Source organism: Sus scrofa, chromosome 5, assembly GCF_054392235.1.
Source record: "Sus scrofa isolate SSC_HxYL_T2T_F1_AM1 chromosome 5, Sscrofa_HxYL_maternal_Yorkshire_Landrace_v2.0, whole genome shotgun sequence".
Taxonomy (NCBI): domain Eukaryota; kingdom Metazoa; phylum Chordata; class Mammalia; order Artiodactyla; family Suidae; genus Sus; species Sus scrofa.
The window spans coordinates 31,777,261-31,792,455 of record NC_139387.1 but is presented as its reverse complement, the minus strand read 5'-3'; the positions used below and the strand labels follow the sequence as shown (position 1 = coordinate 31,792,455).

Below are 15,195 nucleotides of genomic sequence, written 5' to 3'. Positions count from 1 at the left end.
GCATCAAAGAGGTTACTGGGAAGAGAGCGCCCTTTAAGTCACCCTACTGAGGAGGGTGGAGAGCAACTGAGCTGTGAGAGACAAAATTCCCGTAGCCAGATTGCCCTGGGAATAAAATCAGCCAGACTGGCTGCCCAGGGCTGGGCCGACTGCTGCGGAGGGATAAACTTGGGCTGGAGTAGGTAGAGTCACACGCTAAGTTAAGGTGCAAGAGCACACGCGCCTGCAGGTGGATTCGGGATTTCCAGGTACCAAATTGACTACGTCTGTTGAAGTCAAATGTAGGGTTAAGGTGACTCTTGAGGCTTAAGGAAATGGTGGTAAGGCCTGAAAAAGTATGGCATGTCCAGTTCTCCAAGTTTTTTAGAGCAGCGGGAAAACTCCGGGATCAACCCTCTTTTATGCCCAGTAATCCTTGACTCTCCCAGCCCCACCCCTGCATTGGGAAGCAAAGACAAATCACCGACGTAGAGGGGAGGGGGATAAAACCCCGGGGGAATAGGGAAGGGAGGTGGCGAGAGTAGGCACCGAGCAGTCTCCAACCACTGGGGTGAGAAGCAGCGCGATCTGGGGAAACGAACTCTCCATAAATAGAGTTCCGAGTCCATTGCTTTTGGAGACTCGGAGCGCACCTCCCCAGCTTCGCCCGAGTGGAGAAAGGCAAAGCAGGGAAAGGGACAGGCGACGCGACCGAGAGTGACTGAGTTGGCGTGTGGGACTCTGCGCCAGGAGTCGCAGGAGCCTGAAGGAGAGCGGAGCTCGGCTCGCGACCAGCGCGGGTAGGAAGGTGCGCACCGCCAGAGGAGCCCAGGCCAGCAGAGGCGCAAAGAGAGTGGGTCTCCGCGGAGACCCAAGAGGCGCTGCATGGACAGCATGCGTTTCTCCGGGAACCCCGGGGCCGGGCCCGCGGGCAACTCTAGCCGGTGGTGGTCTCTGGCCGCCGGAGATGCCAATACCAGTCGGGGAGCCGAGGCGCAGGGGAAAGACGGCGACCCGCAGGCCGACAAGCGCAACGAAGAGCTGGCCAAACTGGAGATCGCTGTGCTGGCTGTGATTTTCGTGGTGGCGGTGGTGGGTAACAGCAGTGTGTTGCTGGCGCTGCACCGCACGCCTCGCAAGACGTCCCGCATGCACCTCTTTATCCGCCACCTCAGCCTGGCCGACCTGGCCGTCGCTTTCTTCCAGGTGCTGCCTCAGCTGTGCTGGGACATCACCTATCGTTTCCGCGGACCCGACGGGCTGTGCCGCGTGGTGAAGCACCTGCAGGTGTTCGGCATGTTCGCATCGGCTTATATGCTGGTGGTCATGACCGCCGACCGATACATCGCTGTTTGCCATCCGCTGAAGACGCTGCAGCAGCCGGCGCGCCGCGCGCGCCTCATGATCGCCGCCGCCTGGGTGCTGAGCTTCGTGCTGAGCATTCCGCAGTACTTCGTCTTCTCCATGGTCGAGGTGAGCAATGTCACCAAGGCCTACGACTGCTGGGCCAACTTCATCCAGCCCTGGGGTCTCCCCGCCTACGTGACCTGGATGACTGGCGGCATCTTCGTGGTGCCCGTGGTCATCCTGGGCACCTGTTACGGCTTCATCTGCTATCACATCTGGCGCAACGTCCGTGGAAAGACAGCGGCGCGCCAGGACATGGGCACCCGGGGGGAGAGCGCGGGTGGCGCCTTCCACCGGGGGCTCCTGCTCCAGCCGTGTGTCAGCAGCGTGAAGACCATTTCTCGCGCCAAGATCCGCACGGTGAAGATGACCTTCGTGATCGTAACAGCTTACATCGTTTGCTGGGCGCCCTTCTTCATCATCCAGATGTGGTCTGTCTGGGATGAGAAGTTCTCCTGGATTGGTAGGTGTCAGGACAATGGAGAAAGCTGCAGGAATGCGTGTGCGTGTGTGTGTGTGTAAAGAATTTCTTTTCATGAATCTCCCATGACAAGAGTTCTTAAACTTCTTCATGTGTAAGAATCACACCTTGAGCAGTATTGTTAAAAGGCAAATTTGTGTCGTCCCCACCTCAGATATTTTGATTCAGTAGATCTGGAATGGAGCCCTGGAATCTGCCTTTGTAGCCTGTAGTGATCCTAAGACCGCAAATACAGAAACTGGTGCGCCAGAGTCAGCCATGCAATCACAAAACATAATAATAACTTTTTGCCAAAGCACCAATGGCAGTGTTCATACTCTGCTTTCAAGTCTATTGAATGCAGGGAAATATTTTTACTGTTACAACTGCTTGTTACTAGTTTGTAAAAAGTATCACAATGTAAAAACTTTATAGAAATGCCCAAAAGTAAGGGTAAAATTGACATATTTTTCTAAAGAAAGATTTTTTTAAAATTTTAGAAAAGTTTTATTTATGCCTCATCCATTTAATAAACATATTGTGCATATTACGTACCAGATTTTATGGTAGGTCCTGGGGATATGAAGAAGATGGAATGTATTGAAGATTCTTTTTTTTTTTTTTTTTTTGGTCTTTTTGCTATTTCTTGGGCCGATCCTGCGGCATATGGAGGTTCCCAGGCTAGGGGTCGAATCGGAGCTGTAGCCACCGGCCCACGCCAGAGCCACAGCAACGCGGGATCCGAGCCGCGTCTGCAACCTACACCACAGCTCACGGCAACGCCGGATCGTTAACCCACTGAGCAAGGGCAGGGACCGAACCCGCAACCTCATGGTTCCTAGTCAGATTCGTTAACCACTGCACCACGACGGGAACTCCTATTGAAGATTCTTAAGTCAATAGTTCCAATTTGGAGTTTGGCTAGTGTTCCATTTCTTATCATAATGTTTTAATTTTTTCCTACAGTTACTTTAACACTTTTTCCCCCAGAATTTCAAAGCTGGATTATTGATAAACCCTAAATTTGTTAGATTAATTCACTAATCTTTCAGCATTAACTTGAGCCCACAGCTGAGAATGTCCTCTGCACCTACTAGCTTGAGTTTATTCCTTCACAAACAAGAAGAACGAACATCACAAGAACTTAGCCTCAAAAAGCATGATTTAATGTCATATGAGGAATAAAAAAGTTTTTCAAATCAAATATATTTACAAAAATGTTAATGACAACAACTGTAAATAAGTATCTGGTTAGATGTGTCTCCTTTTGTTGTTTGGGATGGAGGTGAGGAGTATTTTTGATATACTTTGGAAGTTGTAGGTGCAAATAAAACATTTGAGAGTGAACGTAATTCAAGTAAAATTCTTGCATAGCTGTAATAGCACCAATGATGAAAAATACAACATAAATTCATTATTTTGGATTTACCATTTCCTGTCTTGCTTGGTCTTGGCAGCCTCTTAGTGCCAACCAAATAAAAAAAAAATTCAGTCTAATTACTGCCTTACTAGGATTTAGACACAATTACTAAAAAATCCTTAATTTGTGCACAGGTTTGTTGATGATTTCTATTCTTTCTGAATACAGTCTTAGATCATAATCAGCTTCAATAGCAGCATCATAGCATGAAGTTTGATTAAATAACCTGTAATTCATTCTGGCATAACAAGAGCAAGAAGACTCTCATTTATATTTAATCAAGGAAAGTCAGTGCTTGCCAATTATTCTTTAGAAAAGGTACATTATTAGTGCAGCAGTTCTACTATGAAACATTATATTTATGTAGTTTACCAGTTTAGACACACAAAAAGTGGTTCAAAAGATTATTGAAATGACTTTTTTTTTTTTCTTTTGAGGCCCGTACCTGTAGCATATGAAGGTTCCCAGGGTAGAGGTCAAATCGGAGCTACAGCTGCCGGCCTATACCACAGCCACAGCAACATGAGATCTGAGCCATTTCTGTGACCCACACCACAGCTCATGGCAACACCAGATCCTTAACCCACTTAGCGAAGCCAGGGATCGAACCTGTGTCCTCATGGATGCTAGTCAGATTCGTTTCTGCTGAGCCACAATGGGAACTCCTTTTCAAAAAAAAAAATTTTTTTTTGAAATTTCTCAATTCATCTGGTCTTAATGTAATTGGATTTTTCAAGCCACAATCAAAAATGGTTTTCTTTTAAAATCAAAAGAAGTTTCTAATTAACCAAAGAAAAACAACTAAACATTGCATCCCTCAGGGACCCATTTCAACTATCCCCTTCTGTATACTTTTCTTATTATAAGAATATATTTAATGTTAAAAAATGAGAGCAACTAAACATGGTCCATAATGTCATACTTTGCTTGAGCAATCAGGAAGAATAAAATTTGATATATGTAGCTGTAGACTCTTGAAGTTTCATTGAAATTGCAGCCATTCTGTAAGTGCTATACCCATTAGTACATGTTAGCACTAGCACAAAGCATTCAAAAGTTTGGGAGTTATAACTGTAGTGCACCAGGTTAAGGATCTGGCATTGTCTCCATGGCATTGCGGGTTCGATTGCTAGCCTGTCATAGTGGGTTAAGGGTCCGTGGTTGCTGCAGCTTCTCAAAGGCTCAGTTTCAATCCCTGGCCAGGAACTTCCATATGCCCTGGGTGGGGCAAAAAAAAAAAAAAAAAAAAAAAAGGATTCAAAAGTTTATTAGTAAATTATTTAATATTCTCAACCTCTTGAAAGTCCCACTCATTCTACTTAAATATTTTAATGTGGTTTAAAATACTTGAATTAATTTCAAGGTATCTTGCTTGCAAAAGTATTTTATAATGCAGCAATTTCCATTCACTAGCCATTTCCCTGATTAATAAACACTTCCTTTCCTATATTGACCTATAACATTTTCCCACTTTCACTAATCAATATAGAAAAATAAGTTTATTCAGTGCTCAGTTACTTGCATTTGATGATTTAAATGCTCTCCCCTTATGTTTTCCATACAGACTCGGAAAACCCAACCACCGCCATCACTGCATTATTGGCTTCCTTGAATAGCTGTTGCAATCCCTGGATATATATGTTTTTTAGTGGCCATCTCTTGCAAGACTGTGTTCAAAACTTCCCATGCTGCCAAAACACGAAGCGAACATTCAACAAAGAAGATTCTGACAGTATGAGCCGAAGACAAACTTCTTTTACTAACAGCCGAAGCCCAACAAACAGTATGGGCCCATGGAAGGACTCGCCTAAATCTTCCAAGTCTATTAAGTCCATTCCGATTTCAACCTGACCCAATGAGTTCATGCAACCTCACTCCTGTAAGGGACTTTTCAGCTCCTTGGCTGAATCCAGTTAGAAATTATTAGAACAAATGAACTTATATGAGATACACATACATTGACTTGCTGCATACAAGACTGTGTTTCTAGTTGCATTTTTATATTGCTACAACCAAAAACTATGAATTGTTTTATACGGAATGTTAATAAAAATATGCTACACTAAAATCTGCAGGCCTAATTCCCAGAAATAACAGAAGTCATATTTATAAAGGAAAAATCACAATCACTTAGCTTTATATTTTGCTGTAGCTTTCTTTTTTTTTTTTTTTTTTGATATGACTAAGGCTTGATTGGTTTAGAAGTCATATAATATAGGGGCATTATTTCTGAACAAAATGAGCTCATCATCAGGCTGAGGGTTTGAAGAAAATTAGAGGAGACTTTGGATAACTTAGTTTCTGGCCAGTAAGATCAATTTATGTATGTGAAAAAAAATGCAGCCCCAAAATGTGGCCTGTGAGTTCCTGTGTGGTACAGTGGGTTAAGGATCTGTTGTTGTCACTGCAGCATCTTGGGTCACTGCTATGGCATGGGTTTGATCCCTGACCTAGGAACTTCCACATACCCCAGATGCAGCCAAAATTAAAACCTCAGCCTGATGATGAGCTCACTGTGTTAAAAATTATGCCCCTACATGATAGGACTTCTAAACCAATCAAGCCTTAGTCATATCAAAAATAAAAAGAAACCTATAGGAAAACATAAAGCCAGGAGATGGGATGGTACCTTGGAGAGGCATCAGTGCTTAAGGCATACTGAGCAGGGGGTACCTGTTGCAGAGTGAAAAGTGGAAAGTTCTATTAGAAACTATAAATCACTTACATTCCAAAATATCAACTTCAGAACTAACTGTTCCCTCCTTTGGTTCCTCGTTTTTCATTGGTTGTGAAAAGCATGATTACCAAGATGCTGAAAGTTAGAGAAAATGTTGTCAACTGGACGGTGATAGCTTTTTTTTTCCTCTCCCACTTTAAGGTCAGATTTGTGTGAGGAATACCCTATTTTACTAGAAAAGTAGAAAGGGTAGCTTGCTTCTAGAGGCTTTCTCTAGAACACTGTAAACATGCTTTGACCAGTGTTATAAGGTATCCTGTACCATGCTGGATATTAATACCATGTTTGGGGAATTACTTCCTGTTGGGAAATCCAGATTCATAGAAATGAGTCTTCTAAAGAGTGACACAGGATACTGAATGTCCCTCGTATTTAATTAAAAATAGCCTGGTCCTTCCTTCTGTTCTCCCACCCATCTAAGAGTTTTGTGCTGGAAAAGAGGTAGGTTTGGGGGCAGGATGAGGGCAGAGAGATAGAAAGAAAACTGTTCTGCATCTAGTATGTGCATAACATCAGGCAAATGACTTAAAAATGTAAAGTCTCTATTTCTTTGGCCATATATGGTATTGATAACACCTTGCAGGGTTACTGTGAGGACTAAATGAAATCAAGTGTGTGAAAATATCTTCCTCAACTGTTTTATGAATGTTTTATGAACTGTTTTATGAATGTTAGCTGTTGCTTTCATAATCACTTGGGGATTCTTCGAAATGACCTGGCTTCTTCCTGTCTACTTTTCATGAATCAGAATGTGCTGGTTTCTTGTCTGGGACATAAAATCCTAAAATTTAAATATAGCTCTGTTGATTCATTGGGAAGCATTGCTGGCGGCCACTAAAGTCTAAATGCTGCCTAACCAAAGCTTTCTAATTTAAAGAGAGAACTGTTTTCCTTTGAATGCAGGTAAATTAAAGCCAGCCAAGGACATCAGCTTCTTTCATTTCTCAACAGAGATAAATTACAACATTATTTGGCTGCTGTTACTGCATTTTTCATTAATGGAACTCAGTAGGGTTTTTTTTGAGCTATTTTGTCTGGTTCCTTTTCCTTTTTAGAGACATTGTAATGGTTTGAGATAACATCATAAATATTTTACATCCCTTAGAGGAAGCAACAGATATTTTAACACTATTATTGTTTTGTTTTGTTTTTTAAACTTGGTAGATAAGAAACTGAGCACAGAATGGCACTGTGAGAACCTGGACCCATCAATCTCATTCCTCTTCATTCTCTTGTCTGTCCAAATTCTCATGTCTTTTACTCCCTGGATTGAAATGCCTAAAAATAGGTTTACAAATATTTTATAGAAATTAAGTGCTTAGGTTTTAGAATTCTGATTTTTATTCTATTTTATTTCGGGTTTTTTTTTTAAGAGTATAGTTGATTTACAGAGTTGTGTCAATTTCTGCTGTACAGCATAGTGACCTAGTCATACATATGCATATACACTATTTTTCTCATATTATCTTCATCATGGTCTAGTCCAAGAGACTGGATAGAGTTCCCTGTGCTGTACAGTAGGACCTCATTGCTTATCCATTCTCAATATAATAGTTTGCTGATTGGAGTTGGCAGGTGCAAAGACTTCAACTTTTTCAAAACAGCGCAAATATGTCTCTTAAAGGGCACTGTCCAATATGAGCCATTCATTAAGTCTTTATTATTTGTCATAGCAGCATCTCAGTATCTCTGCCCTTTTTAATGTTGTCAGCCCTTTTTAAAACTAAAGCCCATGATTTTCTTTTCTGTGGAAAGGTTCATTTGTGCCCTATATTAGATTCCAGATGTAAGTGATATCACATGGTATTGAGATATCACATGATAGTCTCTAGTTCCATCCATGTTGCTGTAAATGGCATTATTTTGTTCTTTTTTATGGCTGAGTAGGATCCCATTGTGTATATATACCACATCTTCCAAATCCAATCATCCGTCAATGGACATTTGTGTTGTTTCCATGTCTTGGCTATTGTGAATAGTGAGAAAAAAGAATGTATACATGTATGTGTAACTGGGTCACAATGCTGTACAGAAGAAAAAAATAATAATAATGTATTGAGGAAGTAAAAACTAAAGCCCTTTGTATAGGAACAAGGATGAGCCCACATTTATTCCAAAACAATAACCTCATGGTTCTTATATAGTTTCAAAATAATGACATGTATCTCCAGAATGAAAAAAAAAAAAAAATCAGTTTGAATCTTATTTCTAGGAACATCTCTCAAATAAGGTGCCTATAAACCTACCCAACTGAGTTTTCTCCTTTTCTTTCTTTCTTTCTTTTTTTTTTCTTTTTTTTTTTTTTTAATCTTTTCTAAGGCCACACCCATAGCATATGGAGATTCCAGGATAGGGGTCTAATCAGAGCTGTAGCTGCTGGCCTACGCAGCAGCCACAGCAACACCAGATCCGAGCCGCGTCTGCGACCTACACCACAGCTCACAGCAACGCTGGATCCTTACCCACTGAGCAAGGCCAGGGATCGAACCCGCAACCTCATGGTTCCTAGATTCATTAAGCACTGAGCCATGATGGGAACTCCTGTTTTCTCCTTTTAAATGCATCAGAACATGAGATCGCAGAAACAGGTTGAGGAAACACTGGAAGATGTGGATGCTAGTTCTGCACTAGGCAAGGATATGGTCTTATTCTCTGTGGTTTAGGCTGAGAAGCTTAACTTACCTAGCCGCTAAATATTTAATATTAGACACCCAGAAATGGCATTTATATGTCCCAAATTGAAAGAGTCCGGCCTGTCTATTACAGAAGAAAGGAAACTGTAGTTGATATAGAAGAAGATTATGTGGGAAGGGAAGATTTCCCTTTCTTGACCAAAGAGAAGACCTTGAGATATTACACCAAGCAAAGGCTGTTGCAGTCAAAGATAAATGTGTTGCATCACTTTATTTTGCAGTTACCTGTAGGAAGATCCTGCAAATATGTCTGTATGGGGATGGGGGAACACAACTGATGAAATAATCCCCTGATAAGGGGAAACTGATGTTATTTCTATTGGGCATTTGATAAATATTAATTGATGATGAAAAAATATTTTAGGGAGTTCCCGTCGTGGCGCAGTGGTTAACGAATCTGACTAGGAACCATGAGGTTTCGGGTTCGGTCCCTGCCCTTGCTCAGTGGGTTAACGATCGGGCGTTGCCGTGAGCTGCGGTGTAGGTTGCAGACGCAGCTCGGATCCCGTGTTGCTGTGGCTCTGGTGTAGGCCGGTGGCTACAGCTCCGATTCGACCCCTAGCCTGGGAACCTCCATATGCTGCGGGAGCAGCCCAAGAAATAGCAAAAAGACAAAAAAAAAAAATTTTAAAGTATATATTAAGTGCAATGGGTTAATCTTCAGACATGTATTTTTAAAGTATGAAAATAACTGTGAAGGAAATTAGTGAAATTATCTGCTTAATTACATACTTGCCCTACACACAGATTTCCATCACCATCAAAGACATCTTACACCATGATTGAAGGAAGGGTGTGGTTTTTAAAGAGGAAAAAAAAAAATCAAGTTGTCTTAATAACATGCAGTACCGTTCCAAACTTATTACGCTTCCTAGAATGGACAGCTATTGACCATTAAGAATCAACTTTCAGGAGTTCCCGTCGTGGCGCAGTGGTTAACGAATCCGACTAGGAACCATGAGGTTTCGGGTTCGGTCCCTGCCCTTGCTCAGTGGGTTAACGATCCGGCGTTGCCGTGAGCTGTGGTGTAGGTTGCAGACGCGGCTCGGATCCCGAGTTGCTGTGGCTCTGGCGTGGGCCGGTGGCTACAGCTCTGATTCGACCCCTAGCCGTGAGCTGTGGTGTAGGTTGCAGACGCGGCTCGGATCCCGCGTTGCTGTGGCTCTGGCGTGGGCCGGTGGCTACAGCTCTGATTCGACCCCTAGCCTGGGAACCTCCATATGCCGCGGGAGCGGCCCAAGAAATAGCAACAACAACAACAAAAGACAAAAAGACAAAAAAAAAAAAAAAAAAGAATCAACTTTCATGTCTGTTATTACACAAGTAAAGTAATCCAATTAGGTTGAAGTTTTATGTTTGTTAGACTCTAAAACCTGTATTTTTATAACAAAATTGGACACTCAGAGCTTTAAACTATTGCTTCAGAGTTTGACTCTACCACTAAAGCATAATTAGAAGCAATCTAGGGGAAAATTGAACCCTTAACCCCCAAATCACAGATTATGTTCCTTTAAACATGTAAATTGGGCACTAATGGATTTTCATCCTGTAGGCAACTGCTCTATTTCAAATAAGCTCAGGGCAGGGGCAGCAGGAGTGCTAGTCCTGTAGGTGTAGAAGCAGCTGCTGTACCCCAGCCCTCTCCCTCCTTATGACCCTTTTAGTATCACTCAGCATTACTGGCAACACTTGATATCATTAGTAACACACGGGGAGTAAATATTAGAGGATGCTTCTTGACTACAATACGACATCTGCCAATTTGAGCAAAAATTTAAGGACTATTCATAAGAAGGGTTATTTCCTTTAAGTGTCCAAGAGAACTTCATAAGAGTTGAGTCACAAAAATTGTGTGATTTCATTGCACACATAGGCATTTTAAGAATATTGTTCTAACCCAATTTTTAGGCATATTAAATTATCATGAATGGAAATATATAGGTGACCTATATATTTCAGCATCAGAAATATATATATGTATGCATATATATATAAACACACATATACATATAACAGAAATATATGTATATATAAAGATAAGTGGTGATATCCTGCTGTGTAGCACAGGGAACTATATCTAATTACTTGTGATGGAACATGATGGAGAGTAATGTGAGAAAAAGAACATGTATATATATATATAAAACTGGGTCACTTTGCTGTACAGCAGAAATTGATGGAACATTTTAAATCAACTAAAATAAAAATGTATTTATATTATGGTTAAAAATTAAATCCCATTTTTTCTTTGTAGTATATATATTACATTTTTATATTAGTTTATATTTGAAATAAAAGCAAAATGTTACAGAGTTAATTAAACATTTTTATGTTCCAGGGTCATATTAGCAAATTCAGAAAGTGAAATTTGAGAATTAATCCAATAGTAATAGCAGAATAATTAATAATTAGTATAAATATAAAATACTAAGCATTTCTACACTTGAAAGTAGTGGTCTCTATATCACAGGATTTCTGACTTAATATATTCTATGCTGCTTTACCTCATTATTATAACAAAGTTACTGAAAATTAATGTTGTATATTTAGTATTCCGTTTGGGGAATTTTTTTTCAAATGTCCTGTAATGTATCCCCTAGCTTGTTACACTGTATAAAAGAACTTCAATGTGTTTTCTTGAGGTAATTGCATCATTAAGGTTTTGATGGCTATTGAAATGTTTTGTGATTGTATCCAATATTTGGGTTCTTTACAGAAAAATGGCTTGTGGGAACACATTGAAATAATTGGTATATTTATTACTCCAGTTTCATTGTATATTGGCTTGATTCTATAAATAAAAATATATATCAAATTTGATGAATGGATAAAGAATATGGCATCTATATATATATACAATGGAATATTACTCAGCCATAAAAAGAATGAAATTCTGACATTTGCAGCAACATTGAATGGACCTAGAGAATATCATGCTTAGTGAAATTAGTCAAAGAAAGATTAATGTTATATGATATCACTTATATGTGGTGCCTAAGAAACAGTACAAATGAATGTAGATGGTGAAACAGAAACAAACACAGAAAACAGACTCAAGGTTACCAAAGGGGGGGGCAAACAAATTAGGGTTACAGGATTAACAGATATGAACTACTGTGTATAAAACAGATAAGCAACAAGGATATAATGTATAGCACAGGGTATTATCGTGCAATAACTTTTAATGGAGTATAGTCTGCAAAAATAATAAATCACTATTCCTTATACCTAAAAATAATATAATATTGTAAATCAACTATACTTCAATTAAAAGGTCTGATCCAAAAAAAGAAAAAATAAATATGAAATTTATCTGAAATAATTCTCCTGCCATCTAGTTTAATAATAAAATATGCTTCAAGTTAATTATGCTGATTTTGAAAAGCCATAGACCTGCTTTACAGCTGGTAGCTCTTGATAGGTTTATATTTGAGTATAAATATGTTCATATTTATACTCTTTGACTAGAGCAAGAACAAGTGAAACTTTGTAAATGCCTTTTGGATAAATTATAATCACAAAAGCAAGTTATTTTTGTTATAGTATGGATTAAAACAACCAAATTTGAGTTAGCTGAGGTCATGTGTCTCATCCTCTAAAAATGTCATCTGTTTATTTGTTTCTAGAAGTTGATGAGACTGACTTCTGGGCCCAAAGATCAAAACTCTTTCCATTTAATAGCCTATAAAATTGTAATTCTTTACCCTGTGGACTAAGAAACTCAAATCATATTAACTTTTAACTTATGTCGTAACATTTTTTTTATTTTATAAGCGAAATCCTAATAGCATAAACTAAAAGGCTTATTTTGGGTTTGGCTTAAATTCTGGAGGCAGTGAATGCCCAGAATGGAAGAAAGGGAATTTGAAGTCTCTATTTTAAAATACTGTTATTTTAAAACTCACTCTTATTTTAAAGAACTTATAAATGTTTTAAGAATAAACAGGATTTCTACCAAAGGATATTTTCACAAGGGCCTACAAATCAGGTAGAACTGAAATAACCGTTCCATTGTATACCAGAAGCGTCTCATAAAAAACATCTAGTGTAGAATTTATTAATTCATTTATTCTCTATATTTATCCCTTGTTAATCTCTAGAGTTAAAGGTTTCTTCCTTTCTGCTTTCCATGCACCCTCTAAATACCTTCACTATGACATATATCAAAATGATTTACAGTGTTGGTTTATTAGCCTGTCTTATCCTTGACAATTACATCATGTTTATCTTCAAAATAAAAGGTATGTCCTCTTCACCTCTGCATCTTAATATTGTAGATGCTGTTTATAGTAGCTGCTAAACTAATGAAATTAATATAGCAATTCTAAATATAAATATGTGGTAATCCATATGTTACACATGTTAAACATTGTGTGTTTTTAATAAAAATGAGATGCTTTAAATCATGAGAAAGAACATTGTTTGGTTTTTTAAAAAGTACTATATCAGGGAATCAAAAACTCCAATTTTTCCAGCATCAATAGCTAAACAATCTTGGGAAAATCACTTTAATCAATCTAGAGGGCCTAAGTCATATCATCTTGGCTGAAAAAAAAAAAGAATTTACAGATTCAAACCCAAATTTAAAATAAATCCTGTTAGAAAGACTTTGACACCACCACCACAATTGTCGCTTGTCTCTAGGCATAAGCCAGTGAGAATTCAGCAGAACTTAAGTGCAAGTATAGAGTTTACAAGAAAAACACTAGAAAATTATTCCCATACTCACCCTTGCCCACTGTTTGATTCTACTTTTAGAAGCATAAAGGTTAAGTCTAATTAAAGCCAAAGCAATGGGGGCAGAGAGGGTGTATTTATCCCCCTCCCCAAGTTCCAGGTTCTATCGTTCACCAAGTCATCCGTGTTTTAACCACAACCACATCTCATTAACTTGTGTTATCTAAGTACCTACTGCCTGGATGGATGCCTTCAATCTAGAGCTCTGTGTGCTCACTCTTTCCTTTAATATCCAAATAAAATAGTTTTGGCCTCATCTCATGGGTTGTACAGTCTGTGCCTTTCCCTAGATCTAAGAGGAGTCCTGAGTATTTTTATAAATTCCTCCTTCTGTTGGGCTCTCAATTCACAGCTCATTAGTTAACTTCTCATGACTATTTTTTCTTCACTCATTCCCTGACAATTCTTCCAACAACTCTCTGAGCACTTGACTGTCCTGTGTGATGGGGTTCCCCTAAAGGATGAAGAGTCACACAGGGGTTTAGATTATGCCTCAGAAGAGACAGTGATTCGGATGTACTGTTTTAAAGGTCCATGGCCATCTCTTCTAAGAGGGATTAGGACCTCATCATTCTTGCCTTTAAGACCTTGATGGCTGCTCTCTTGCTCAAGTTTCCTCTCTACCAAAACTCAAAGTCCTTGTTTTTCCAAATGCCAGAAATTAAGCTTCCTTCCACTTCATTTTGCAGAATTATTTAGCTTTTATATGTCTAAGCACTCTCACTTAGATTCTTTTTTTTTTTAATATTTTTTTTATTTTCCCACTGTACAGCAAGGGGGTCAGGTTATCCTTACATGTATACATTACAATTACAATTTTTCCCCCACCCTTTCTTCTGTTGCAACATGAGTATCTAGACATAGTTCTCAATGCTATTCAGCAGGATCTCCTTGTAAAGCTATTCTAAGTTGTGTCTGATAAGCCCAAGCTCCCGATCCCTCCCACTCCCTCCCCCTCCCATCAGGCAGCCACAAGTCTCTTCTCCAAGTCCATGATTTTCTTTTCTGAGGAGATGTTCATTTGTGCTGGATATTAGATTCCAGTTAGAAGTGATATCATATGGTATTTGTCTTTGTCTTTCTGGCTCATTTCACTCAGGATGAGATTCTCTAGTTCCATTCATGTTGCTGCAAATGGCATGATGTCATCCTTTTTTATGGCTGAGTAGTATTCCATTGTGTATATATACCACCTCTTCCGAATCCAATCATCTGTCCATGGACATTTGGATTGTTTCCATGTCCTGGCTATTGTGAATAGTGCTGCAATGAACATGCGGGTGCATGTGTCTCTTTTAAGTAGAGCTTTGTCCGGATAGATGCCCAAGAGTGGGATTGCAGGGTCATATGGAAGTTCTATGTATAGATTTCTAAGGTATCTCCAAACTGTTCTCCATAGTGGCTGTACCAGTTGACATTCCCACCAACAGTGCAGGAGGGTTCCCTTTTCTCCACAGCCCCTCCCAGAATCGCCAAAGCAATCCTGAGAAACAAAAACCAAGCAGGAGGCATAACTCTCCCAGACTTCAAGAAATACTACAAAGCCACAGTCATCAAAACAGTGTGGTACTGGTACCAAAACAGACAGACAGACCAATGGAACAGAATAGAGAATCCGGAAATAAACCCCGACACCTATGGTCAATTAATCTTTGACAAGGGAGGCAAGAACATAAAATGGGAAAAAGAAAGTCTATTCAGCAAACATTGCTGGGAAACCTGGACAGCTGCATGCAAAGCAATGAAACTAGAACATACCCTC

At 39.6% G+C, this 15,195-nt stretch overlaps 1 protein-coding gene across 5 annotated transcripts; it reads left to right on the top strand.

Annotated features, from left to right (window-relative positions):
* The first annotated feature begins 615 nt into the window (after positions 1 to 615).
* Positions 616 to 8,094, top strand: AVPR1A (vasopressin receptor 1A). Of its 5 annotated transcripts, none has more exons than XR_014803493.1 (3): positions 616 to 1,849; positions 4,831 to 5,365; positions 5,836 to 8,094. XR_014803493.1 is itself a non-coding variant. In XM_003481648.5 (2 exons), the coding sequence occupies exons 1-2, from the start codon at positions 865 to 867 to the stop codon at positions 5,115 to 5,117; spliced, it is 1,272 nt and encodes a 423-aa protein (XP_003481696.2). In that variant the 5' UTR covers positions 616 to 864; the 3' UTR covers positions 5,118 to 8,094. The 5 variants fall into 5 exon arrangements, 1 of the variants encoding a protein (XP_003481696.2); XR_014803491.1 differs by having other exon boundaries at positions 4,831 to 5,399; XR_014803492.1 differs by having other exon boundaries at positions 4,831 to 5,399; positions 5,830 to 8,094.
* Positions 8,095 to 15,195: the final 7,101 nt, after the last annotated feature.

Excerpts from the sequence above, each read along its gene's own strand:
- AVPR1A (XM_003481648.5), top strand. The coding sequence starts at position 865 with ATGGACAGCATGCGTTTCTCCGGGAACCCCGGGGCCGGGCCCGCGGGC. Across the intron at positions 1,850-4,830 it reads TGAGAAGTTCTCCTGGATTG|ACTCGGAAAACCCAACCACC; the intron begins GTAGGTGTCAGG and ends TTTTCCATACAG.